This window comes from Gnatocerus cornutus, chromosome 2 (assembly GCF_029298725.1).
Source record: "Gnatocerus cornutus isolate USDA-ARS CGAHR chromosome 2, icGnaCorn1.1, whole genome shotgun sequence".
NCBI lineage: Eukaryota > Metazoa > Arthropoda > Insecta > Coleoptera > Tenebrionidae > Gnatocerus > Gnatocerus cornutus.
This window is the reverse complement of record NC_142234.1, coordinates 7878352-7905927: the sequence shown is the minus strand read 5'-3', so window position 1 is coordinate 7905927 and position 27576 is coordinate 7878352. Positions and strand designations below refer to the sequence as shown.

General features: G+C 34.9%; 3 protein-coding genes, 2 long non-coding RNA genes and 1 pseudogene across 22 annotated transcripts in view; all 6 read right to left on the bottom strand.

Annotated features, from left to right (window-relative positions):
* Positions 1-83: 83 nt before the first annotated feature.
* Positions 84-27576, bottom strand: part of lola (longitudinals lacking) — a 67850-nt gene continuing 40357 nt past the window's right edge. Inside the window, exons 5-6 of one of the 18 annotated variants that reach the window (XR_015769614.1) lie at positions 19444-19703; positions 19325-19395 (exon numbers count right to left, since the gene is read on the bottom strand). Coding sequence is in view for 17 of the 18 variants with exons in the window: in XM_088030158.1 (XP_087886284.1) it covers positions 7531-7814 (284 nt within the window). In the remaining variant the exon portion in view is untranslated. Of the gene's footprint in view, positions 325-801; positions 1099-1181; positions 1452-3015; positions 3287-3365; positions 3589-5904; positions 6145-6255; positions 6516-6586; positions 6789-7414; positions 7815-9368; positions 9614-9682; positions 9880-10640; positions 11080-11823; positions 12039-19324; positions 19396-19443; positions 19704-20067; positions 20286-23535; positions 23785-24172; positions 24385-27140; positions 27354-27576 lie in introns of those variants that run through there. The other 17 variants (XM_088030168.1, XM_088030159.1, XM_088030165.1 and 14 more) reach the window with 17 other exon arrangements.
* Positions 5627-6081, bottom strand: LOC148178529 (uncharacterized). The gene is made up of 2 exons (XR_015769616.1): positions 6012-6081; positions 5627-5858 (listed from the first exon to the last, which is right to left on the bottom strand). It is a non-coding gene; the product is annotated as an uncharacterized LOC148178529 (long non-coding RNA).
* LOC148178528 (uncharacterized) lies at positions 13642-15496 on the bottom strand (annotated as a pseudogene).
* On the bottom strand, positions 16559-17045 carry LOC148178527 (longitudinals lacking protein, isoforms A/B/D/L-like). The gene is made up of 2 exons (XM_088030208.1): positions 16834-17045; positions 16559-16783 (listed from the first exon to the last, which is right to left on the bottom strand). Exon 2 carries the CDS (start codon positions 16770-16772, stop codon positions 16569-16571), a length of 204 nt encoding a protein of 67 aa, XP_087886334.1. The 5' UTR covers positions 16773-16783; positions 16834-17045; the 3' UTR covers positions 16559-16568.
* Positions 20683-21189, bottom strand: LOC148178526 (uncharacterized). Its single transcript, XR_015769615.1, has 2 exons — positions 21123-21189; positions 20683-20903 (listed from the first exon to the last, which is right to left on the bottom strand). It is a non-coding gene; the product is annotated as an uncharacterized LOC148178526 (long non-coding RNA).
* On the bottom strand, positions 24440-25058 carry LOC148178525 (uncharacterized). Its single transcript, XM_088030206.1, has 2 exons — positions 24719-25058; positions 24440-24641 (listed from the first exon to the last, which is right to left on the bottom strand). The coding sequence occupies exons 1-2, from the start codon at positions 24840-24842 to the stop codon at positions 24451-24453; spliced, it is 315 nt and encodes a 104-aa protein (XP_087886332.1). The 5' UTR covers positions 24843-25058; the 3' UTR covers positions 24440-24450.

Below are 27576 nucleotides of genomic sequence, written 5' to 3'. Positions count from 1 at the left end.
TTTTCTAGGTTCACTTTTTGTACATTATAAGTAAACAAGTGTTCTTTAAACTTCACAAATAGGAAAATAAAAAAAGTCTGAAATCAAGAAAATCAACATTTTATTCCATCTCCACAATATTTTTCTGCTTAATGTCAAGCCACACTTTGCTGTGTCTAATTAAATGTTGCTTGAGGTTACACTTCACCTTTGAGACGAATTGGCAGTTGGGTACGTGACACCGAAACAAAGGTTCTTTTCCACATTCGAACTTCTTGTGTCTGTGCAAAGATTGAGGGTGTCTGTACGAACGGGAACATGTTTGGCAGGTGTACAGACGTCGACCTGTAAAAATAATGAGTAAAGAATAACGAAACCCAGAGAAGAAAAGAGGAGAGAAAAAAAACATAAATTGTTTTAAAAAATTTATTTATAATGGTTTTCTCTAAAGTAATTTCCTTATGATTGGACGGACAGACCTTTAATCTTCATTCTCAGAAGTTTGTAGAATACGAAATTAACAATCCAATTCGTTATTTAAAAAAGTATATTTTCTTTGTAACAAACTTAATGTTTATCATTGTATAAAAATCTCTTTTGGCCAAAACTTGTATTTTGGCCATGAAGGTAGATTTCAAATTTGAAAGGATCAAATTATTAACTATTCTCTAACTATTTATAAAAAATCGTTTAGACTAAAGAAACTTAACTTAGATTGCCTTTCCCTAATAGCTTAAAAAATATACGATCTTCTTAAACAGTAGAATAAATTCACTATACAAAATATACAGGTCACACCCTGTAGATATTCGAAAAGTAACAACGGTATAAAATATTCGTTAAGGCCCCATTATGAGTCGTCCTTCTTCCCCAAAAATTCGATCGCCCTCATAATTTCCGACTTGAGCAAGATGTTGTGTTTCCTCGACAGATGCCTCTCCACGTGTGTCTTCTGGTATCCTCTGTACGGGCAAATGGAGCACGCAAACATGGGCATTTTCCCGCACTCGTACTTCATATGCCTCGCCATTGTCGACTTCTTCGCGTATGTTTTCCAGCAGTTCTTGCAAGAGTACTCCTTGCAGTCCAGCCACATTTTATTCTCGAACAAGAAAAATCCTAAAACAAAGTCCGGTTATACCAAGAGTTCTATGATCATAGTTGAAGCAAGAGTAACCTTCACCAAGTTAATAACTACTAGATTAGTTGAGGACTTTTTATTCGTATGACTTTTTACATGTTAAGTACAGGTTCGTATTGGAGACTTTTTCCAGATACGGTGTTGTAGTGTTTGAAGGACGCCATGTGGGTGCTAAGGGAATCCTTTCGATGAGTTCGAAAATTACAAGGCTCACAAGCAAATGTGGGCTTCTTTTCACAAATGAAGTTAATGTGACGTTTCAAGTGGGTTTTGTGTTTGTAGGTTTTTTGGCATTTTGGGCACGAATACCTTGGAAGATCGGATGGAGGGTCTGAAAAAAATGCAAATAAGAATAGTTCTAATGAAACAGAACAATCCAAAATCGAACTTGCACTGCTGTGAGAACGGTAATTTCTCGACAAGTTCGTTTTCTTTACACGGATATTAGAAAATTGTTTTGCAACGAAAATTATTTTATTCTTGAAAAAACTTACCACAACAATAACGTAACATGGATACATATCTAATGATGTACAAAACATAGTAAAATTTATCTTATCAATATCAGTTTATTATCACACATTTATTAAGCATAATTTGGATTTGTCTTTTATTAGGTTTTCATTGAATTGGGTTCTACATTCAAATAACCCAAATTTATTATTAATACTGTTCACACAAAATATGCCCCCCTCATTTTTTGCTTCCATTGTCTAAGTCCGCCTCTCAGTAGCGCTAATTTAGGATGTAGTTGGGCGTTCAATAATTAAGCTACTTATTTGAGTTTCTGCATTGCATTTACGGACTATGCTCATCTTATTCGTTTAGCAACAACCAATTAATTGCACTTCGCTAATTGTAATTAGCGTATTAAAAACACCCTAATGAAAGGGTGGGTTTTATCAGGACCATATGCGGGAACATATTTGGTGGAACATTATTTATAAAAAAAAAAATATTGTTAGCTAGGTAGTGCTTTTCATTTCAGTTTCAGTAATTTCTGAATCTCATTAGACGTGAATTTAATTTTTAAAAAACATTTCTTTACAATTAGTTAAAATGATGGAATCGATTATTTTTGGTTCTAACATTTTTTTAATTAACTGGTGTTATCGAATGTTTCTTATTAAATTTGCAAATTCGTTATTAAACGGTTTGATTTTTAATTAATCGAAATTTAGATTCAAATTCGAACAAGAAAACGAAAAAAGTTCCAGGCCAAGTAAATTTTACTCGAACCAACTTTATTAGAGTTTGAAGAGACTCCAAATAATAAAACAATTAAACCGAACTGAAAACTCTCATTTTCAACACATTTTTATAACATATAAAATCACTACAAATTAAATCTTGTGTTTATTCTCTACATGTCTGATCATCGCATTTTCGTGCATAAACTTCATTCCACAAACTTCACACGAAAACCTGAAATTCTCTCCACATTCCTTCTTCAAATGTCGGAACAAACTGGGATAGTGTTTGTAGGATCTTCCACAAGCCTGACAATAGTATCGTCCATTTGCATAGCCTAAAAAAAATCCCATCAAAAATTTGCTATCTTGTTATTTGTCCCACTGTGGAAACCGATAAAAATAAACCAAAAGCTTTAAACTCAAGTTTATTATACTTTTTATTATTACATAATTTCAGTGTTTAGACAAAGCATGTCTGGTTAAATGAAATTTTCTTTTAAATCTTCTATTGCACAAAACGCAGAGGAACTGCGGTTCAATCCCACATTCGTAATTAACGTGACGTCGAAGAGTTTCTGGGTTCTTGTAGGATTTGGGACATCGTCGACATTGGAAAATCCGTTTCCTCTCTGAAACAGCTCACTCTTTACTCAACAGTTGATGACTGGTTGAGAACACGATTAAAATAACGGATGCAAAAACAACGTGTCTACTTTTTATTGGTCGATGAAACAGAAGGTACAATTTTAGACATAGAATACATTTTTATAGAGATCTTTGTAAATAGCGTCGAATTCAATCTCGCGTTCTGGATGTCGTCTCCGAACGTGTTTTTTCAAATCGTATTTTTGCTTCATGGCCTTGTAACAATAAACACATTTGAATTTGTGCTCAGGTCCACATTCATACTTGACATGACGTCTCAAAGAAGCCTTGTTTTTGTACGACCTGTAGCAATCCAGGCATTTAAATTCTGAAAAAAGCATAGTTAGTACGAAGATTCTGAAGGCTGAAAACTGTTACGGTGTCCATGATTAATAAAAACGACAAAAGTCAGCTCAGAGTTTATTGAAATTTCTAATACAAGTCATATGACATGTTTCAATGCAATGTGAGAGGTGAGTGATGATTTTTGGGTGAATCTTTTCTTACATGAAGGACATTCGAATTGTGGTTCTTTCCCGCACTCGTGCTTAATATGACGCCACAAACTTGCGTAGTGCTTGTATGACTTCTTACAGAAGCGACACATATATTTTGTAGTTTCGAGCTTTCCTAAAAGACAAAAAAATGCTGTAGTGACACAAAATTGAGAATATTCTGGTGCTATGACCTAGCATCTACAATGTGAAGGCTTAAATTGAAAGATAATATCAAAAGTATGTTTTATTTAAGTCGGTAATTTGTGTTTCAAAACGATATGTGCATTGACTGATTTTTTTTGAGTGAATTTTTTCTCACAGAACGGACATTCGAATTGTGGTTCCTTTCCACACTCGTGGTGTATATGACGCCATAAACTTGCGTTGTGTTTGTATGATTTTTTACAGAAGCGGCATACAAATCTCGGGCTTGCGAACTCTCCTAAAAGACAAAAAAATTACAGTAACAAGAATCTGACCTGAGTTCTATTGTATTCTATGTATTAAGAGAAGGAAGAATGAATTAAAAGATACTGTTAAAAGAACAGTTTATTCGGTTTACACAATTGTATGCTGAGTGGTTATGTGTGTCGCCATTGAAAATTTATGAGCGAATTTTTTTCCACAAATCTTACATTCAAATTTCGGGTCTTTGCCACATTCGTGAGTCATATGACGACGAAGACTTGTGCTGTGTTGGTAGGTTCTTGAACAGAACTTGCATTTGTATTTTGAATAGATGTCGCCTAGAAAATAAGTCGTAATCAGTTCTCAAATTGATAGCAATTAGAATAAAATGTAATGAAATTTAGGGACTTGCGATTCTGTGGCATGACCACCTGATTTTAAAGGTTAATATTTAGATCAATTTTTCTCAGCTTCTGTGCTTATTTTACTTGCTTTCTGTGTAAAGTACATAATTTAAAAACGGTTTAAATAAATTTAAAAACATTTTAATTCTTAAATTTTTAGTTAATTGAGGTTTTCGTTAATCTTAGACTTCTTAAAGTTTTATTTGTTAAATTTTTTATTTGACTGTTTTTTTTCTAGGATACAAGAAAAACAGCAACACCGCTTCATACTTTATTTCAAATAACTAATAAAGGCTAATAAAGAATTTTCTTATGCCTCTTCAAATGCCTGACCAAATGGCTTTTTCTTCTCGCCATGTAAGTACAATGGCTACATGAAAATGTGGGGGCTTTCCCACATTCAAATCTCTGGTGGTTATGCAAAGACTGCTTATGCTTGTAAGTCTTGAAACAAGACTCACAACTGAAAAGACCTAAAAACAAATAATCAGAACAAATTTCTATCACCTTCCTTGTACTCTACATCCCTACAAACTACGTATTCTAAACTAAACATAAAGTCTACAAATCACGAAATAAATTTATTCAAACACCAATGCTACAAAACTACCACGTAGAGTTATTAGTTTTCCTAGTTTTTTTTAAGAGATTATAGCTATGCTTGTCCAAATTTAGCCACATTCTAAAAAGAGAAAAAAAGTGATCTGCAACTGCAACGTGAAACGAGTTTTTTACCATAAATTATGTAATCTGTAAGTAGTTATTAACAGTCCTTTTAAATCGTAAAAAGAACCTCTTCTGACAATAAAACTCAGAATTTTGATGATCACTTTATTGTTCGATGGTTGAGGAAGAAGCAGTTCATACAAAAATAACTCTCGCAACCAACACACTGAAGATGAGTTTGCGTCGCTTTTCTTTGTGCTTCTAGCCTTCCACTTTCTTGTTTGATTTTCGCGTAGCAGCCGTGGCAACGACGACGCTTCTTAGTGTTGATTAATTTATGCTCTCGAGATGTATCCATCGTAAAACCTGCAAGTTAGGGCGTTAGATTTTGATTATGAACTAAATAGTGATTGGGATTAGTTTATTGTTGAGCTGAACAACAAAGATAGTGTTGGTCGCGTGAAGACTTTTCTTTGAAACAACGGTAACAAAGACAGCAGCGGAAAAGAGGCTCTCGTTTTTGGCACATCTGGGGCTCATGAAAATCGAGAGCAAATTTGTGTTTGTAGCTTCTTCCACAAAACGTGCATTCAAATCTACCTAAAAGAAAATGTTTTAATAATGTGGAAAAGGTATAGAATTCGCAAATTTTACTACTTTGCACACACATAATGAACAACGGAAAAAAAAACATTTTATTTTAATGTACTCCTTTTATTTCAATATATTTTTCCAAATTATTCCTTATATTCATGTTTGGATCTCAGGTGTAGTTTCAGTCGATATTTCTTTTCAAATTTTGCAGGGCAAAGAGAACATTCTGCTTTTTCATCGCTCCCACAAATCCTGTGAAAATGCACCCTCCAACTGTTGCGGTTCTTGAAAACCTTGCTGCATTTGTGACACACGACTTCTGAACCTGAAACTATAACTATCGTCAGTTTTGAGCTTAAAATTGATACAAAATAAAAGGTTTTAAAGATAAGATTTATTCGATCGAGATACACAAAAAGAAGCAGCATCAGCATCATTTTTAGACCAATTGTGAATCCTAGTCAAGTGTCTTCTCAGACTGTACTTTCTTTCAAAATCGGAGCCACAAACTGTACAAACGGCTCTTTGCTCATCGCTTCCGCATTTGTTGTAAAAGTGAACTCGCCAGCTGTTGTGGTTCTTGAAAATTTTGTTGCACACGTGACATGTTACTGTTCCTGGAAGGAAAGAAGGAGTTACTGAAGAGGCGAAACTAACAAAAAGTAAGCGAAAAAAGCAGGAAAGCTCAACTTTGTTGCACCTTTCTTCAAGTAAAAAGATTTCTCACAAAACTCCACAAGCTATTTATTGAGTATTAATACAAAGTCTTAACTATAAATCCCCAACAGAGCCTTAATCTTATTCTCCATCAGTCTATGCTTTACAAGATAATGTTTCTTCAACGTGAACTTCCGTTTAAACACCACATTATCGCACAAGGTGCATGAAAAAGTCACAGATTTCGAACAGTCCAAGTAATAATGCACCCTCCAACTGTTGTGGTTCTTGAAAAACTTCCCACATTTTGAACACTCAACTCTCGGCGCATCTGAAAAAAGAAACCGCGATGAATCAAAGTACAACTTAGGAAGAAAAAAGGTAAAAGAAGTACAAAACAACTCTGGAAAATTGTTTATTGCTAATTATTTAGTTAAATGACTAATTTTGTGACGTTGAAGCGAATGGCGGTGTCTGAAGAGGCGGTAGCACAAGTCGCATTGAAATTTTGGATAAACATTCACACATTCGAGGCGGATGTGGCGGCGTAGAGTTGTCCGGTTCTTGTAGGAGCGATGACACGTGGAGCATGTGTGTATTCGGCCTAAAAAAACAACAATGAAATGAGGAATAAGTAAAGAAAATAGGGACAACCTTCTACATAAAAACGAGAAAAATCAGATTTTTCTAAAATTTATTTGTTTGGATGGCAACATTCTTAAGATGGCTAGCTTAACAATAAATGAAAAAGGCTGGATGCCCATTTATAAATTAAAATAAAATAAGTATGGAAATAAAAATTATTTAAATTTCCTTATAGAAGACGATAATAAACAAAAAAGAAATCTTTTCCTATTTCCTATTATTAGGATCTTATAATAAAAACTAAAATAAAAATATGCAGAAAAGTAGCAGAAGAACCCTGGAAATTACCTAGAAAAAAAATGATATGACTAAGCGTAGTCGTGTTGTATCAAAATATTGGACTTTTCTTAAAAATTCAAATATTGTTATGAAAATAGTACGCAATTTTATTAGTGAGCAAATTTCGCAGAAGAGAATCTCCTTCTCTAACATTCTTGCACTGCCCAGCTTGATAATGCCGATCTAGCTCCCATCTTCCTTCAAAACAATTGTTGCAAGCATCACACACGTATTGATAACCTGAAAAATAAAAATTACTAAAATCAAAACAAATAACTTAAAAAACAAAACAACAAAACACGAAAATGGTTATTAAAAGTATATTAAAGTAAAATAAACTGATACAAAGAAACTAAAATAATAGAAAAGTAAAAAAAGTTAGGAACTAAGAAATTAAGGCACTAAAATAGGATACAAATTCCTTAGGCATCAATGTTCACATCCACAACCGTGAGAGCATGTAACTGAAATTGATCAGCATCATCCGTATGCATTCTATCGATGTGTCTTCGGACGTGCATCTTTTGCTTGGCCTTGTAAGGACAGTGGGGACACTCAAACTGTGGTTCTTTTCCGCACTCCCACTTCTGATGGTTCCTCAAAGAACTGCGCAACTTGTAAATACGACCACAAGAGGGGCAAGAAAATTGCTGATGGAAGTTTTCCGATCCTTTGACAATTTTGTGATCTGAGCGCTTTTTCTTTCCTGGAACATGGTTCCAGTGTTAGTACAAACACAACAAAAAAAAAGACAAAAGGAAATTAAAAATAAACAAACTAAAAAAGAACTAAAATATATTTCCAAAAACTACACAAAAACAAACTCCTACAAACTCCGTCAACGTTGTTAAAGTCACCACTTACCGTGGGTTTACACTACAATTTAATCTTTCTTTTTATCAATACCCGCAGCACACTTGTATCTATAATGCCGTATTAAGTTTTTCTTTTCGTAATAATTGCGGCCACATCGGCACCGAAATTGTCCCAGACCCCGTGGTCGTCTTTGAAAACAATATCCTGCAAGAAAACTCATTGTTAACATCGTGCTTTAGTTGAAGAAACATGGTGGACTAAAAAATCTCGAAATCAACACAAAATCTTTATTAGTAGCAAGATCAGACTAGACAAGTTTACATATTTTGGTGTTGCTTCATGTGCCTTTGCAAATGATGTTTATAAAAGTACGCAGCGTTGCACAATCCACAAAAGAAGCTGCGATGGTTCTCACAGGAGAATTTTAAATGAGTCAACATGGCTTTTCGGGACTTGTAGGGTTTTCCACATCTCGTACAGGGATAAATAACACTCGACGCGTACTTATAATTATCTGAAAGGAATAATATTTAGAGAGTTTGGGATAAAAAGATGCAAAAACGACACACAACAGGCACTACCAAGCCAAAGAAAGAACTCAGAGGAATGTTTATTGGAACATCGAAATTACTCGTTAAACATAATGTTGTGAATACGGACATGTCTTCGAAAATTTCCTTTGAGTTTTGTTTTGTAGGGGCATGACTTGCAGAAATAGTTAGCTTCTTTGCCACATTCGAAGCGAAGGTGATTTTGTAAAGATGATTTGCGGGCGTAGATTTTGGGGCAATTTGGACAACTGTAGGAGTCAAGGGTGGCTAAAAAAGATGAGTCATTATGTGGTCAGATAACGAAAAGAGGGCTGCCGAAAAACTGAAGATAAATGAAAACTGCAGAATAAAAAGTTACAAGATACACGTAAATTGCTGTTTAAATATCAGTTTGATCCGTAATTCTATCAAATTAAACAACTTTTCGAAAATTTAATTACTACTAAATTTGGGATACTCGAAAATTCGCATTATATCTTCTGGATCCAAACAAAGCGTAAAAATACAGTGTTAATCTCAGCGTTAATAGAATTGTATAGTTTAACGCTTAGATGACAAGGAAAATTTTTAATGGGTAAGTTATTCAAAACTAAATACAGACAGAAGATCCAATAAAAATTCCCATTCTACAAAAAAACGTTTATTGTTCTAAGCAAAAGTCTGGTGGCTCTTCATATGCGCATTCAGATTATATTTCTGGTGAAACTTCTTTAGACAGACGAAACATTCAAACCTCGGTTCTTTCCCGCATTCATAGTACCTATGACTGTTTAAGTGGTACTTATACTTGTAAGTTTTGTTACATCCTGGGCATGAGAGTCTTCGCGGTCCTAAAAATAAAAAAATCAGAACGTAAAGAAGAGTAAGAAGAATTGGTAAATGAAAGAAGTGGTGATAATGAAATTTTATATTTACAAGTACAAGCCTCAGTCAAAGACAATTTTCACATTATGTCTAGTTTTCATGTGTGAATCTAAATGTGACTTTCTTCGTCCTTTGTACGAACAGTACGAAAACGGGCACTTGAAGCTCGGGGGTTTCCCGCACTCGAAAGTTTTATGTTTGTAAAGAGACTGGCGGAATTTGTACGATTTCCCACATACTAAGCACTCGAAAGGATTGGGATGATTAGCACGATCTGAAAATTGGGTACTTTATTAGAAACTGTTGAATACAAATATAAAATGAAAAAGCGTTAGAAGCAAGCAAAAAGAAGAAAAAGTTAGCGTAATAAGTGTCGATTCGCGATGTGCAAATTCAGATGACTCTTCCTTCTTCCAATGTAGGGACAGTTGAGGTAGGGACATTTGAACGAAGGAAGTTTTCCGCATTCGTATTTGACGTGTCTGTATCTTGATGCGTAATGAGAGTAAATTTTATGACATTTGGGGCAAGGGTAGTAACCTGGAAAAGAAAATTTCATTAGAACCACAACCACCAAAGGAACAAACAAACTACGCATTCAAACTACTCCAATTTTATTTAAAAAAGTACAGTTTAAGTCAAGTGTTTCTCATAACTCGGGTCATGCTTGTGAGTTACATGGTACTTCAATGTTGATTTTCTTCGGGCTGAATATGTGCATGGTTGCATTGGACATCTGAAGGATGGTTCTTTGCCACATTCGTAACGCATATGACGTGATCTGGTGCCGGAGTGGCTGTAGACTCGGGCGCAATTGGGGCACGGGTAATTACCTAAAAGTAACGCCATGAGTGCACTCTTCGTGATAAAGTAACACAAATTGGGAGCACATTTAGTCAACCAAGAACATGGGTTACATTGTCATTCTGATATTGAACTAAAATTTAGACATTAATACATTAACAAACAAAGTAAATAAAAATGACTGGAAAAGGCAGCAGCAAATATTTTTTTTACACCCATTTTTTTTCTGAACGTGGAAAATACCACTTATTTTAATTCTTTAGAACAGCTCTTTTATGTTTTCAGTTAAGCAACTTTTTATTTGTTTTTATTTTATACATAAAAATGTTTATCACTCAAACAACGACAATATTTTTACCTGAATAGTCAAGCAAATTCTCAATTAGTCAGAATGACAATCCCAACAAATCCATCAGTCTAGGCTTTACACTATCAGTCAGACTGTCAATTTTCCAGGAGATTGTCAATTTCGTTAATAGTTTAGAACCCTTTAAAAGTTTTAAACTAAAAAAGTGTTTATTAATTTTTGCGTACAAATTGTTTTATTAGTAGACAGATTGTCTGAAATCAAATTTAAATTTCCTCAATATTAAATACATATTTTGATATTTTTTCTTTCTCACTAAGTTACAAAGTACATATCAAAACGATTATTTAATTTTTAAAAAAACATCATAAGACTAGCGTTTCTATTTATTACAAACATGTCTTAAGAAGCAGAGGTTCAATAATATTGAGCCATATTAAGCGCCTTTTCCACCAAGTTGGGATTGTGTTTAAGTTGGACGTGATTTTTCAACGAAGACTTTCTCTTCGTCATATATGGGCAAAAGTCGCATTTGAAACTGGGCATTTTTCCACATTCGAACTTTAAGTGTCGATTTCTCGTACTTATGGACCTGTAGGTTTTGTGGCATTGCGGACACGGATAAGAACCTGAAAATTTTATTTCAGTTAATACAAGCACTCAACAAGCAAGACGATGAAAGCTTCATATCACAAACCTTTTTGTGCCAATGAAAAAATAGAATAAAACATAAAAAATCAACGTCCATGTCTTTATTGTTGTAACTGACCATAATGCGTGTTTTGCATATGCGCTCTTAAAGTACATCGTCTTTTAGCTTTGTAACTACAAAATGGAATTTCACACGGAAACTGTGGATTCTTGCCACATTCATATTTCAAATGGGTATTCCTGGACTGCTGATGTTTGTACACTTTAGGGCACTGAGGGCATGGAAAACCAACTCCTAAAAATGTTACAATAAAATTAAGTTCTTTATTTCAACAATGTGGAACGAGTAACAGATAAAGCAACGGACACACATTCTCATGTTTATTTTATAACAAACGTCACACTTTGTACAAAAAGAAGATTAAAGCTTCAATGAATTTTTTTTTTATTGTTAAAATCAAACAAAAGTGATGTTGTGCCTTCGAATCAAATGCGTTTTCAAATGTCCTTTTCTTTTAGCAACGTAGGGACAAGAACTGCACTGAAAAGTCGGTTCTTTTCCACATTCGTACTTAAGATGGCGATTACGTGACGTATGATGACTGTAGACTCGTCCGCATTGAGGGCATGGAAAGCTCCCTAAAATTAAATACGTTAAAAAATATTAAAAATTTAGTTTGGGGCAGGTGATACCTCAAACTTTTCATAAAGAAATTCGGAAATAAAAAAAGTACGCTTTATTAAAAAATACACACGACTTATAAGATAACACCATGTATCTTCAATAGGTGTTTTCGAAGGTGTATTTTCTGGTACGCTCTGTATCCGCAGTATTCACATTTGAAGAGGGGTTCTTTGCCACAGTCGTACTTCAAATGACGGTTTAGTGCCGTTTTGGATCTGTAGTGTCTATCACAAGTTGGGCACTGAATGTAACCTAAAAAATATGGTGGTTAAATTTAGGAAAATCTATTATGGAATCTAAATACAGAATTCATGACCTATATCTAGATATAAAATAAATGTTCAAGCAGCAACAACGTTGATTCGAGCTATTAAGTTAAATAAGACGATATAGTAGAAACCAGATTTATTTTTTAATAATTTATTTATGTATTTAAATCTTAAAGATTGTCTCTTTTTATAAATGTATTGTTTTATAGGGTTTATAGAAATATATGAACAAAAAAAAAATTAAACTCTAAAAATTATGTCGTTATCACTTTATCACTTATCTGTATTAAGCAGTTCTAGCTTTAGATAGTCAAGTAAGAAAATTATTATCAAATGTAACTGATCAAAAATCTTTCCAAGTAAACATGTTACTTGTTTTTCAAATATTTTACATAATCTGACTATCCAAATTAGAAACATAATAGGAAAAATATTTAAAGCAAATAACCTCAGAATATTAAAAAATATTTACCTAAAAAAGAAAAACCCGATTATATAACATAATAACTTAGTTACAAAAAATACACCAAATAAAAGAACCGACTTGTTCAAACAAAAATTTAAGCAGACACAAACATAACAGATCATTTGGCTCCAGGTTAAAATTTATTTTTCTTTTTTCGCACAGTTCGCAAGATGTTCCTTAAACCGGTAAGCTCTTTTAATAATCTTCTTACAAAACTCGCAAATGTATTTTGACTGTAAATGTTGTTCCCTGGTATGTCGCCTAAGGTCACTAGGTCGTCCAAAATTCTTAAAACAAATCTTGCATTCCGTATCCCCTAAAAATATCACGATTAATCTTCCGTTCAGAGTGAACATCGTCCAAAAACCACAAATAACTTTATTAAAATAATTTTATTTTCTTTAATTTACATTTTTTCCGCTTTCACATTAACATTAGCATGACACTGCAAAATATGTCGCTTTAAATGGTAAGTCCTCTTAAACTTCTTTTGACAAAAATCGCAGCATCTTTCAATGAAACATTCATGTTGTTCTCTGTAATGTCTTCGCAAATCGTAAATTCTTCGAAAGGATTTCCGACATTGGTCACACGTGAGTTTTAGGTCTAAAAATAAAAAAGATTAGAATAAAGAAGAGAAAAATAGGATTAGTGACTTTATTCAACTACGGGTATAAATGAAATCAGAGACTATGGTTTTTTTGATGGTGGATTTTCAAGTTCCACTTGTGTCTGAACCTGCAAGGGCAAAAAGCACAAACGAATTGCGCGTCTTTGCCGCATTGGTATCTGGAGTGCTTGTACAGAGACGGACTGTGTTTGTAGCGTTTCCCACAATTGCCGCAAGCGTAGGGAAACTCTGGAAAAAAAAGGAAAGTTATGTCAAGAAACAAGATCGGGAAAAAAGGAGAGAAAAAGGAGAGTCTCAATTCCAGTTTTTATTAAATATAACTCTAACTCTAAATATACATTTAAATTATAACTACTTTACTACGAAATAAAAATTCTGATTACGCTACTCAAAATTAAATTTCATTTTCTTGTAGAAGTAGGTATGTGATGGTATGAAAAAAATGTAGAAAAAGGAAAACGGAGGTGGAAGTGAGAAAATGGAGATCTAGATTCCAACTTTTATTACTCCAACCCCATAAAATAAAAATACATAAAAATATGACTACTTCACTACGTGAATAAAAATATATTATTTTGATTTTAATCTACTCTAAATTAATCTAAATGAAAAAAAACAACTTGAAAACTAAATAACAAACATGAAAACAGAATAAAAATATTCTTAAAGACAACATTTCCATAAATGCCCTCCGAGGACGGTATAATATAAACATAAACAAATACCACTATAAATATCCCATAGGTACACTAAGTTCCGGATAGATTTATTGCTCGAAAAGGCACAACTTGGTATTTATTGCTGCAATGCTATTGCACGATCCAAAATTGCACTCTCCAAGTACAGAATATTGCTATTTGAACTCTGAGTGTCCAAACCCGTTGGACTAAAATTACCTAACAATCCCCAACAGACGGAGCAGAGGGCGCCTAATGTCACTACAAACCGACTAGGGATAAAGCGCCCTCTAACCCAAGAACGGAAGACAAAGACCCATAACCCGCTGAAGTCTTCGTAATTGTACTATAATTGAACACTTAATCCTTCACGTCAGCCTTCATTTCAGCCTTTGTAACGATGGAATCGTTGAGCATCATCAGTTGAGGATGATGTTTCCGAATGTGGACGCCGAGGTTGCCCTTCTGCTTGGCCCTGTAGGGACACTGAGGACACTGGAACATGGGCTCTTTACCACCACATTCCACTTGTTCATGACGGCGCATGGTACTCTTCCATCGGTATCTTTTACCACAGTGGCGACAGGCGAAAAGAGACTCCGTGCTATAGCCGGGACGGACCTGCTGATTCGCCAACACTTTGAATTTGCGCATTGAATGCCCATTTTCGCCGTGTTTGCGATATTTTTTTGCCGGGTTCAACAGCAGGTTTTGCAAATTCGGAGGTATGAATATTTTATCAAATTCGAGAAACTCTGGAAGGAGAAGACCATATTAGTCGCAAATTAAAAACATAAAAAGAAAAAGAATATATACAAATAAAAATTATGTACAAAGCAAAAAGAAACAACAAAAAAGGTTGACTGAAACAAAACGTTGCGACCCACTCACCTGTGATGAAAGAAAAAAGACAACACTACAAACAAAATAAATTTATTCAACAAAAAAAAATATAAAATTTTAAACAAAACAAAATTCAACCGTTGGAAAAACCTACAAAAAACAGAGTCATTCTTTACATACACATCCCATCGACTCACCTAATCACGAACCAACTTCGTCGGGACAGCAGTGGTAATTTTTAACTTTTCAAATTTTCCTAAAATGCGTGGCATGATGCACTCTCAAATTATATCGCGTCCGGAATTTCAGAACGCAATCTGGGCACTGAAATCGTGGTTCTTTTCCGCAATCGAACCTTTTGTGCTGAAGAAGATTTCTTCGATGTTTGTAGCTCCTGCCACACTCGCAGGCGAAAGGTCGCCCTGAAAGCACCAAGTCATTAAACTGAAAAATTTACTTCTTTTTTCGGAAAAAGTCAAAACGACTGTTTCTTTGGAAAATTTTATTCTGTATCTGTTATACAGTCTGGAGATCGTGGACGTTATGTTTGTGGAAAACAATGTTGTGACGTTGGAGGGCGTATTTCGATGTGAATTTTTTAGTGCAGATGTCGCACTGGAACTTTTTTCCTTTGCCGCATTTCTTCATGTGGAATGTCATATTAGATTTGTACTTGTAGCGGCGGCCACACATAGCGCACGAAAAAGGGTGTGATGAAATACCTAAAAAAAGGATTATTAATATTTAAGAAAAGGTTTGTTTAAATTGGCAGTGATCCGAAAATAGTTTTAGCCGCACACAAGAAATAATAAATCAAACTGCATTGAAATAGGTTAATTCCAATCTGTGTTTTCTGATCTTAAATTTTTCCTTTTCTGGGATTTTCCTTAAAAGTAATTCTTATGACTTTAGAAACACGTCAATGCTTAAATAAATTCTTTCGTATTGTTTAATTCTAAAAAAGCTTGATAACGTGAAGATAAGACCTGAAACAAACATTATCATTATTGTGAAACATAAAACTATTAGTTTTGCAAACCGGATTGTAAAACGTCATCGCAAAATCGATATGTTTATTGTAAAAAAAATCGTACAAAACTTAAAAAATAAATTAACATACTATTAAAGAATAAATACATACTTGAACCAAAAACCTAAATGTCTTTTGACGCTCTGCTACCAAAAATAATTCTATCAAGATTATACAAAATATATCGATTGCACCAAAACCTGTCTCTAAAAATCCATAAAAATTGCACTTTACTTATTGTACGACGAACTGAGCACCTCGTGTTTGTGTTCTTTATGTTTCGCCATAACGTGCATAACGAAATGTATTTTCTGTTTGCCTTTGTATGGGCAATACGAGCACTTAAACTGGGGCTCCTTCCCACACTCCCATCTTCTGTGGTTGTAAAGAGAGCTTTTACGTTTGTAAGCTCTGCCACAATTAATACAAACAAACGGCTCTGGATCTAACATACTGAAATCTGAAAACAAGCAAGAATTAATAACAAATTCCAACAAAAAGATTAGATGAGAGATAAGAAGTGAGTAATATTTACAACAGTTTATTTACACGTTCTATTTACACTGTTAAGAAACATTTCTTTATTTCTGTGCGCGTTGGATAAACAATGCCTTTGCAAAACGTGGTAGAATTTACAGTGGAAATTACACACTCTGCAGTGGTACTGGGGAATCTTTCCGCAATCGTTCCTCAAGTGGGTGTACACCGACGACTTGAACTTGTATGTCTTTTTGCAGTTGGGACACAAATACATCCCCGCGGCGTTCATTTTTATGGCTTTGTGCAAAAAGCGGAGATCGGCTGAAAAAGAAGCAAATGTAGTAACCGAAAATACAACACAAAAGAAAGAAAAGACAAGGTTTTGACTAGATTTTATTTGCACTAAACTCGACATTGTGGCGAAGAGAATGGTTTTGAAGATGCGAGTTATGTTTGAATTTTTTCATGCAGATTTTACATTGAAATTTCGGTTCAACGCCGCATTCGTATGTGAGGTGGCGGCGGAGGTGACCTAGACGTTTGTAGTGAGAGCCGCAGCGGCCACAAGCGTGACGACCACTCTCTGTCATGTATGTGGAGTCTGGAAAACGACAATAGTTAGCAATCCTGGTAAGAGGGCACATTGATTACTATTTCAACCACGACACGGTCAGAACACTAAATTTGCACTACTAGAACATGATCTGAAGTTGAAACAATAGAAACTAGACGGTCCAGCAACCTATCATTAAAATCCCTTTAGGACAGTCTAATGACGCACTTTCTCTCGGTTTAACCTTCAGTTCTTTGATCTAAAATTAAGAAGAGAACATGTTCATCAAAAAACAAACAACTTGGAAAAGACTTTATTTTGCAGTATTTAGAACAAGATTTTATCTTTGGGTATATTGTGCACTATCATCATATGCCTGCTGTAGTTGTGCTTATGTTTCGAAGCGTACTTGCATAAATTGCACTGGAACTGCGACATCATTCCACACTCCCACTTTCTATGAGTACTCAGCGAACTTTTGTGTTTATATCTATTTGAGCATGTTGGACATTTGAAGGGACGCTCTACAATGAAGCGACAAGTCAATGAAAATGTCACCAAAACTACAAAACACCCACAAAAACCCAAGCAAACGAAACTCTCAAAAAATTTATTAACAGATCATCTGTCTAGGTATTTTATGTACAAGTACATAGTGTCTCACACAGTTAGATTTGAAGCGAGATGAGTAACTGCAGAGGTTACAGATGAAAGGAAAGGGTCCATCCGATCGCTCTATCTTGTAGTAAGCTAAAAATAAAAATATGTTAGAACATGAAAAACTGCATAAACAACGAATTAAACTTTATTAAAAATAACAATCATTTTCTTTTATTGTACATTATATTCGCATCTCTGACTTTATGTTTCAACAAGATGTGCTTCGTCAAGTTGCACTTTTGTTTAGTAGCGTGAGGACAAAAAGGACACCGGAACTGTGAGCGTACGCCACATTCATAAGTAACGTGACGATGGAGACTCGCTTCGTGTCGATACGACTTTGGGCATTTTGGGCAGTTGTACATTACGACCTCTAAAAAACCAGTATTCAGTATGGACACTTTAACGTCACCACATCAAAATTTCAAAGAAAACAAGATAATAGATATTAAATTTATTTTCCTTGTTCTTTCATTTGGGTGCGCACTTCTGCCACTGACAGATTGTGCACATGGACCAAATGAGACACAAAGTGGTATTTGTATTTGGGGGTGTAAGAACACATCGAGCAGCGAAACTGTGGGTCCTTTCCGCAGTCCCATTTGATGTGTTTATTAAGCGACCCTTTGTGTTTGTAAGAGTGCGAACATCGGGGACATTTGAACAAGGAGTCTAAAAGAAAAAAAATAGTTAATATGGTGGTCACACGGAGCAACACTGAAGAGACACAAAAACACAGAATCGTGTCGGTCTAGATTACACAGTCGTTAGTTCCAGTTGTCTCGAAAATATTTTTAATTTCAACCAACATAAACAGCAAAATTAATTGCTTAAAAACGTTAAAATAATATACTCGTATTTCTTTCCACAGTTGTCATATTTGGGATTATAAAACAAAAATATTAGTAAAAATCGTTCAAAAATAATAAAAAACTTACATTTTGTTATTAATCTAGCAACAAAGTAAAACCAAATTTTATTAACAACTACAAATTATTTAAACACGTCAGCTTGAAAGACGACTTCACTTTTATCAAGTTTATGCAAATTAATCATGTGTCTCACGTAATTGTACTTTCTGCTCGACTTATAACTGCAGAAAGGGCATTTATAAAAGACTCTTCGTTTTTCGTCTTGCACGGTCATAAGCACCTGATTTTCTTCAGTATTTATAGGAAGCGACAAAGGATCTGCAACAAAAACCACAGTGAGAACATGTTGAAGCTCACAGTTCCGATCTCGGAACAGAAAGGAGAAAATGTTCCTTACCTCTAGAAAAAAATAAAAATCAAAACGTACAACAAAATATTTATTTCCGTACAGGGAATATGAGGTCCTTCGTCGAATATTTGTGTATAGCAATCATATGTCGCCGATAATTGTGTTTGTGTTTCGATGCGTAATTACATAAATTACAACGAAATTGAGAGTCAAGGCCACACTCCCATTTAAGGTGTTTGGATAAAGAACCTTTGTGTCGATACGTATTGGAGCATCTTGCACATTTGTACGGATAAGCTAAAAAAAAACATCGATTACAAATTATACGATTTTTTTATTGTAACAGAGAACAAAAAAAGCGAAGAGTGGGAATCTACAAACTCTCTCATTTGGAAAGTCTTCTTGTAAAAATTTTATTAAGAAAATTACAGTCAGGTAAACTTAATGAGGTCTTTGGACATTTTGTGGATAGTGGCCATGTGGCGTATAAAGTTGTTCTTTTGCTTGGTACTGTAAACACAGTAGAAGCACTGAAACTGCGATGCTAGTCCACACTCCCACTTCAAGTGTTTGCTCAAAGAACTCTTATGTTTGTACGCATTCGAGCACTTGGGACACTTGTACGGAAGATCTAAAACAAAGTTTTTGTTACTTTAAATCAAAATAGAGGTACCACAACCGGGATAACAGGAAAAAAACAAATCAAAGTTCATTCAAAAAATTATAATTCGTAACAAAATTACAGAAAACAAAATTGATTCCAGAGCCCACGCCCACACCTACAAAAAAAAATCCCAGTTTGAGAAAGTACCACTTTACTGCCTCACCTCTTTCCAGGAACTGTACCATACTGGTTGTGTGGAAAAGCTCTCTTAGTCGCCCGAAAATTAAAAAACAATCTTATTAAGAAAATCCCCGTGTTTGGACTGCATGTGACTAATAAAAGTGACTTTTTGTTTGGCCTTGTAGGGACATTTATTACACTTAAATTGAGATTCCACTCCACACTCCCATTTCAAATGTTTGTATAGAGAGCTTTTATGTCTGTACTGGCGACCACATTTTGAACAAGAAATTTTATCACAATCTGCAACGAAAAGAATAATCAGAACGAAGAATTGATAAAAACAACAAAAAAAAGTAAACAAACCTGAAAAAAAACACGATTCAAGAAGAACTTTTTATTTATTTGTGTCGGCATGCCTTCGTTTCATGTGCCCCTGTAAATGCCCCCTCTGTTTACAAATATAAGGACATAAATCGCATTTAAACTGGGATTCTTGTCCACACTCCCATTTTAAATGCTTGTACAAAGAGCTTTTGTGCCTGTAGACTCTCCAACATTTCGGACACTGAACCGTATCTAGAAAGGAAAAATAGTCAGTGCTTAATTCCAAAAAATGCGAACAATACTAAAAAAAAAACTTCTTCAAGAGGATAACTTTATTCTGTAAAATATAACATCTTTAGTGCGTAAAATCAAATTCCTTTTTCACACAGAACACGTGCCTCTTGTGGACGTGCATTTTGAGATTGTATTTCCGCTTACACTTAAAATCGCAAAGACCGCAAACGTATAATTTGTCTTTTCCGCAGTCGAAGGCCTGATGCACATTTAGGGTGTTTTGGTTTTTGTAACACTTTCCGCATCGGTTGCATTGCCAAACATCTAAAAACAAGAAATTACAGTCAGATCACAATCACGCTTTGGTTTAAAAAAATGAAAAACTGAATGAAGAAAAAAATGAAATTTATTATAAATACACAACTAAACAGAATTGTATGATGTCTCGAAGTCTCCCAAAAAGAGTTTGTGGCGGCGACGAACATGTAACAACAAGTTGTACTTTTGCTTCACTTGTTTTTCGCAATAAGGGCACGAAAAAAACGTTTTTTGGCCGCACTCGTACTTTAGATGGCGAATTTTCGAGGATTTCCGCAAATACACTTTGTCGCACTTCTCGCAAGGGAAGGTTTCTTGCTGGAAATTTCCTGAAAATGAAAGGTGTGGATAAAGAGAAAAAACAACGAGATTAGAAGTGTTAGTAAAATGGGATAAACTAAAACAGTAAAAGATAAATTTATTTAAAAAAATAGAACAGCTAGATTTTCTCGAATTTTGCGTGCATGGCTTTGATGTGTTTCTTCAGGTTGCCTTTTATTTTGCATTTGTAGGGACAGTAGTTGCAGCAAAATGACGGCTCCTTTTGGCATTCATATTTTATGTGCTTTTGCAGAGACACTTTATGCTTGTATGAGCGAAAGCACGTGGCACACCAAAAACTACCTACAAATAAAAAGGTCACTTTCAGAAATGAACCTAAGTTAATTAATGTTTTTATAAAGACGTTATTGTTTTAAATTTGTGGGGTTAATTTTTATACAAGTTAAAAAGCTTTCATTAAATCCCTTGGTATAGATACAGAAAATTAGAACATAAACAAAAGTATTTTGGAAGAAACTTTAGATCCAATTTTTTACAATTAAACAAGAAATGGAAACTCACCGATCTTTACAATAAAAAGAACGTCATCTAAAAAGTTTATTTTACTACAACCACAAAAACGGAACATAAAACCAAAAAATTTCCTAAATTGAACTTTGTTTCATATGCATCCTCATATAGTGACTTTTCAAGGTACTATTCCTCTTTGCTTTATAAGGACAGTCAGGGCAGCAAAATGTCGGTTCCTTCTGACACTCATATTTAAGATGTTTGTGAAGAGACTCTCTATGTCTGTATGTTCTATCACACGTGGGACATTTGAATTTGCCTAAAAAAAGAAAAAAATGAAGAAAAAGTTGTAACAGTACATAATAAAGAAAAAACGAATCCAACAAAACATTTTATTTATTAATAGAAGAAACTTGACAGAGCTTCCTACGTCTAATTCTTCGCATTTTAAAATGCACACCGTTTATATGAACTTTCAAATTTCCTTTTCTTTTGGCCATATAAGAGCAATAAGGACACTTAAAAGTTGGTTCTTTTTGACACTCGAACTTGATGTGTTTCAGCAAAGATTCTCGGTGTCTGTAATGACGGCCGCATGTTTGACAACGAAATTTTCCTACAAGAAAATGAAAATTCAGAACAGGAAAAATCGTTCGTTAATCTACTGCTACTGCCTGATCCTGGTGCCATGACGCTATCGTTGCATAACTGTTATAAAAAAATTAATTAGCGTTGGTAACGAAATATGCGAAGATTCGCTGGGATATCCAAATACTGAAAAAAAAATTTCACCGAGGCACTACGAAAAATTCATGTAAAGGAGTAAAAAACAGATCAAATCAACGTTTATTAATATTTATTGTACTTTACAGTGGTTTTAACCTTAAATGAACTTTGAGAACATGCGCTTTCAAATTTCCCTTCAATTTTGATTTGTAAGAGCAGTAAGTACAAGCGAAAGACGGTTCTTTGTGGCATTCATAGCGGAGATGTTGATTGAGCGATTTTTGATATTTGTAATAGCGTCCACACGAGTCGCATTTAAACAAAGCTAAAAAAAACTTACAATTAATTGTGCAACAAATTGGGAGAATGGGGAGAGGTTTCAATAAAAACAGAAATTGAAATTGCAACAATTGTTAAGTGTAACTGGAATGATACACGCTGAAGAAAAAGCAGTAACTCAATAAAGTGAAAATAATAGCACATTTTCCCATATATTTTTATTTAAAAATCCCCAGGTACAAAATGGTGAACGCGCAAATAATGAGCCTTCAAATTCTCCTTGAGCTTCGCGACATAATTGCACGCCTGACAATGAAAAGTTGGTTCCTTCTGACACTCATAAACGATGTGTTTTCGCAGAGACGCTTTATGACGATATGATTTGCCACAGGTTAGACATTGAAACCCTAAAATAAAAACATATTATCAACACGAAAATAATCAGAACAAAAAAAAAACAACAAAGTAAAAAATAACAGTTTATTGTCTAAAACGAAATATAACTATCTAAATTTCATATGTATACGATTGATGTGAGCCTTCAAATTTTCCTTCCGTTTCGCCTTGTAAGGACACAGAAGACAATGAAAAGATGGTTCTTTCTGACACTCATATTTTATATGCTTATGAAGAGACTCTTTGTGGCTATATGAACGGGGACACGTCAGACAGGTGAACCTAACACCTGAAAAAGCGTAGTGCGTTAAATAAGAACCAATAAAGTTAAAGCCAAAATAAAAGACAAAGTACAAAAAAAAAAGTTTATTCAAAGTGTGAAACATTAAACATTTTTTTGGAGGTTTTCGAGCGAGGTAGCCTCAAATGAACACCGTTCACATGCAGCTTCAAATTATACTTTCTTTTCGCTTTAAAAGGGCAAAAATGGCACCGAAATCGGGCTTCCTTCTGACAATCATATCTTTGGTGTTTGCTCAACGAAATCCACTTTTTGTACCATTTACCGCAAGCTCCGCACTCAAATTTCCCTGAAATGATCAAGTCGTCAATGTGGGCTAAAAGCCACTGTTGTGACAGAAGGAAAAAATTGGGAAAAATCCAACAAATCTACTCAAACACAGCCAACAAAACTACTATTTATTTAACATTTTTCTTCCGTCTTATTCTAAAATGAACGCCATTAATGTGCACTTGTAAGTTTCCTTTGGTTTTGGTCTTGTACGAACAGAAGGAGCAGGCAAACGCTGGTTCCTTTTGACATTCGTATTTTCTATGGGCGCAAAGTGAGCGTCTGTATTTGTAATGCTTTCCACACGTCATGCAAACAAAAGACATACCTAAAAAATAAAACCCTTGTCACGTAAAGTAAAAACAAAAAAAAAGAAAGAAAAAATAAAACACCACTTCGAAAAAGAAAATTTATTTAAAATACAAATGTTCGCCGTTCATCTGTAAAGAGAAATTAGAATCCGCCTGTAAAAAAACAGTAAAACGCCAGTAAAACTACTAAACTATTTATTCTCGTTAATAAACACTTCAGCAAACTTAAGATTCTTGTTCGAGCGGCTTCGTTTAATCTTCAAATGTACTCCGTTAAAATGGATTTTGAGATTGCCCTTTGTTTTTGCTTTGTAAGGACATTGGGTGCAATAGAAAGAAGGCTCTTTCTGGCAGTAGAATTTGATGTGATGGTTCAGATTGGTTTTGTACATGTACGATTTACCACAAGTTTGGCACGTGTACCTATTTGCTGAAAAAGAAAAAAACGTAAGATGCGCGATAAAAAAACTAAAAAAAAAAACTACAAGTGGTTAATTCTACCTGTACTTCTACACGTCTGCTCCAGGAAGGTTAGAATGTAAGAGTAATTAGTGAAAAAAGAATTCGAACAACGACAATTTATTTATTTGAATGTTGGTTTAGAATGTGCAGTCTTAGATCCCAACTAGTACGAATTTTCTTGCCACAAAGTTGACAGGTGAAGGTGGGTTCCTTCTGACAGTAGTATTTTCGGTGTTGGTCCAACGCAGCTTTGCGTACGTAGCTCTTCGGGCACTGATCACAAGCAAATGGTTTGTCTAAAAGTTACATTAGTTAGAACAAACTCACAAAGACGTGACAAAATGAAAGAACCAAGAACACGATTCGTATATTTTATTGCTAATTAAAATTCACAACTTCAAGTGGACCTTATCAACGTGTACTTTCATATTCCATTTAGTTTTAGCTTTGTGCGGGCAAAAATGGCACTGGAACGCCGGTTCCTTCTGACAATAAAATTTCAGGTGGTGGTTATACGCACTTTTTCTTTTGTAGGATTTTTCGCAAAGACAGCAATAGAAACGTCCACCTAAAAAGGGAAACAAACTTAGAGAAAACTCAAAACTGGAAATAAAAGTAAAAACTACAATAGAAGTTAATTTTTATTTCTAGGAATTTTTAAGTGAACAGCATCGTAATGGACTTTTAAATTCCATCGTGTTTGGGCTCTGTACGAGCAGTCATGACACTGATACGCTCTATCGCTTTTGCAGTAATATTTCCGATGTTTCCAAATCGACTTTTTGTTGTTGAAACGCTTGAAACACTGGTCACATTGGAACTGACCTGAAATAACAACTATTAATGTAGAAAATAACACAAAAAGCAAGTCCAATCAACACATTTCATGCAAACCCATTTACCCGATGTTTCCTTTTTATGTGAGTCAACACATTGGCTTTGTGTTTCGATCGCTACGAACACTGAGGACACGCAAATCCAGGTACTTTCTGACACTCGTACTTTTTGTGTCTCCACACAGAGCATCTAAATTTGTACGAACTTCCTGCAAATTTTGCAGTAATAACCTAAAAATGAAAACTATGTAGGTAATAACATGCGACAAAGAAAAGAAAACTTTATTAGCTAGAAATTACAGATTTTAATTTTTTTTTAGCTCCACTCACTAGAAAAGTTTTGTTTCACTTCACTAATTATCAGATAGATGGACCTAATAAAACAAGATTTCGTAAACAGTTTTAATCTTTGTAATTTTCAAAAACAATGTTTGATCGTGTAATGTCGCTTCGCATGGTCCTTCCTCTTGAATTTCAGTTCACAAACAGGACACTCGAACGATTTCTCCTTCTGACACTCATACTTTATATGTCGTACTAGTGATTTCTTCGTTTTGTACGATTTTAAGCAAATATGGCACTCGAACGAATCTAGAAAAACACCATGACAGTACCACGAACTCCATAACTGCGATAAAAAAAGAGTGTTTTTGGCTTCAAATTTATTAGTTTTAACATAACAACTACTTTTTGGTAACCATGACGCTGTCGTACGACTCATGTTTAAGTTGGTTGAGAAACTGATGTTTACTCAGCATGTGCCCAACAACAGTGCTCTTTTGTTTCGCCCTATAAGGGCAAATAGGGCATTTAAAAGCCGGTTCTTTTTGACACTCGTACTTCTGGTGTCTCCAGAGCGAGCGTTTTGCTTTATATATCCGTCCACAAGTTGAGCAGGGGAAGGGTTCACCTAAAATAAACGTTGTTAGGGCGAAATGACAAAGAGTGGAAAAATCAGGTAAAATACAAGTTTTTATTGACGTGTGTGTGGGTGTCGAGCGTGCATGTGTGCTACAAGATTGGTTTTTTGTTTAGCTCGGTATTGACAATGCTCGCATTTAAAAGACGGCTCTTTCTGGCATTCGTAGCGGAGATGTCTTCTTAGAGAACTAGTTAGTTGGTAGAAGCGACCGCAATTTGGGCAACCATAAGGACGATCTACAAGTGAAAAAAAAAGTGAGGCTCGAAGGAGCTGAAACTATGAAAATAAAACAAACAGTGAAAGGGATTATTTATTGGTTAGTTTGAACATAGATTTGTGCTTGTTGCGGATGTGGCGTTTCAAATTGCCTTTAAGATGAGTGCGAAATGTGCAGTCTGACCAATCACACGCGAACTGAGGTTCTTTTCCGCATTCGTAACGCTGATGTTGTAAAAGACCACATCTCCAAACATACCGTTTTCCACACATGTTACAACCCATTTTACCATCTGAAAGAGGAAGGAGTCAGAAAGAGAATACGCTAGAAACTTAAGGAAAACTCTCGGTCTAACGATTTATTTAACACTGCTAAATCATCCCCCACCAATACGTTAACTTTTAATATTATCACAGCTAAGTTTAAAGCCAAGTTAACGATTAACCGCCACATTACATAGTACCGACTACAAAGTCGGACTTAGAAAACTTGTGTTTGTTAATCAGGTGTTGTTTCAGGTTGCCTTTGAGGTGCGTTCTGAACCTGCACCCTTTCATATTACATTCGAATTGAGGGTCCTTTCCGCATTGGTAGTTCTGGTGCTGTCGTAAGCCTCGGCGCCACACATATCGTTTTCCACAAACATCACAAGCATAGGTTTTAACACCTGAAAGAGCATAAAGTCAGAAGATATAAATAAAACACAAAAGTAGTTTATTGTAACGAAACACTTCTTTTTAATTGCACCAAACTTTCGTAAGCAAAAAATCCAAACCCTCAAATTGTTCAACATTTTATTAACCAAACTCTGTAGCACAAAAAACATCCCGATGCTTCTGTTTTACATGTGTGAGCAAAGTATTTTTATACTTCGCTTTATGGGGACAGTAGGGACAACCAAAAGTGGGATCCTTGTGACACTCGTACCTCAGATGTCTAAGCAGCGACTTCTTATTCTTGTAAGCTCGTGTCAAACACCGGTTGCATCTAAAATCACCTAAAAACAATAAATTTAAAGTACAAGCAACGCAACAAATATTAAAACAACTCTTTTACGTTTTTAATAAATAACATAAAAAACACCTAGCAAAGATTTTATTTACAGCTTAGTATACAAATGTTTATGTTTATTTTTAATATGCTGCTTCAAATTCCCTTTCAGCTGTGTGCGGTGTGGACAACCTGGTTCCGGGCACCGGAATTGTGGTTCTTTACCGCACTGATACTTCTTGTGTTGACGTAACCCGCACTGCCACACGTATCCTTTACCGCAAGCGTCGCAACGATACATTCTAAGATCTAAAAAAATATCAATTAAGAATAAATCTAAAGTGTTTCAGTTACGCAACAAAAAAATTATAACAAATCGCCAGGATTCACAGGGCGATGATGTGCAGTGACAATGTGTCTTTTCAACGATGAACGCATTTTAGCTCGATAAAAACAGCCAAATTCTTTACAGAAGAATCGAGGCTCTTTTCCACATTGGTAGTTCCGATGTTGAGACAAACCGTTGCGGCCTCGGTACGAGCGACCGCAAGTATTGCAGCTGTATTTCTTTCCTAAAAACAAAAAATGACATCAACAAGAACTGAAAAGTAATGGAAGTTTACTACTTATTAGTCTTCAATATAATCTACATAGCGAGAGAATCACAGCCACTGGTTAAACTTTAGAAAAACGTGTCGCCACTTCTACATGTTGTCCCAACTATGAAAAGATGCTGATTAAAAGGGTCTAAAACAACCAAATCTGGGGTGCTATTTAATTTTTATTTAAGAATGT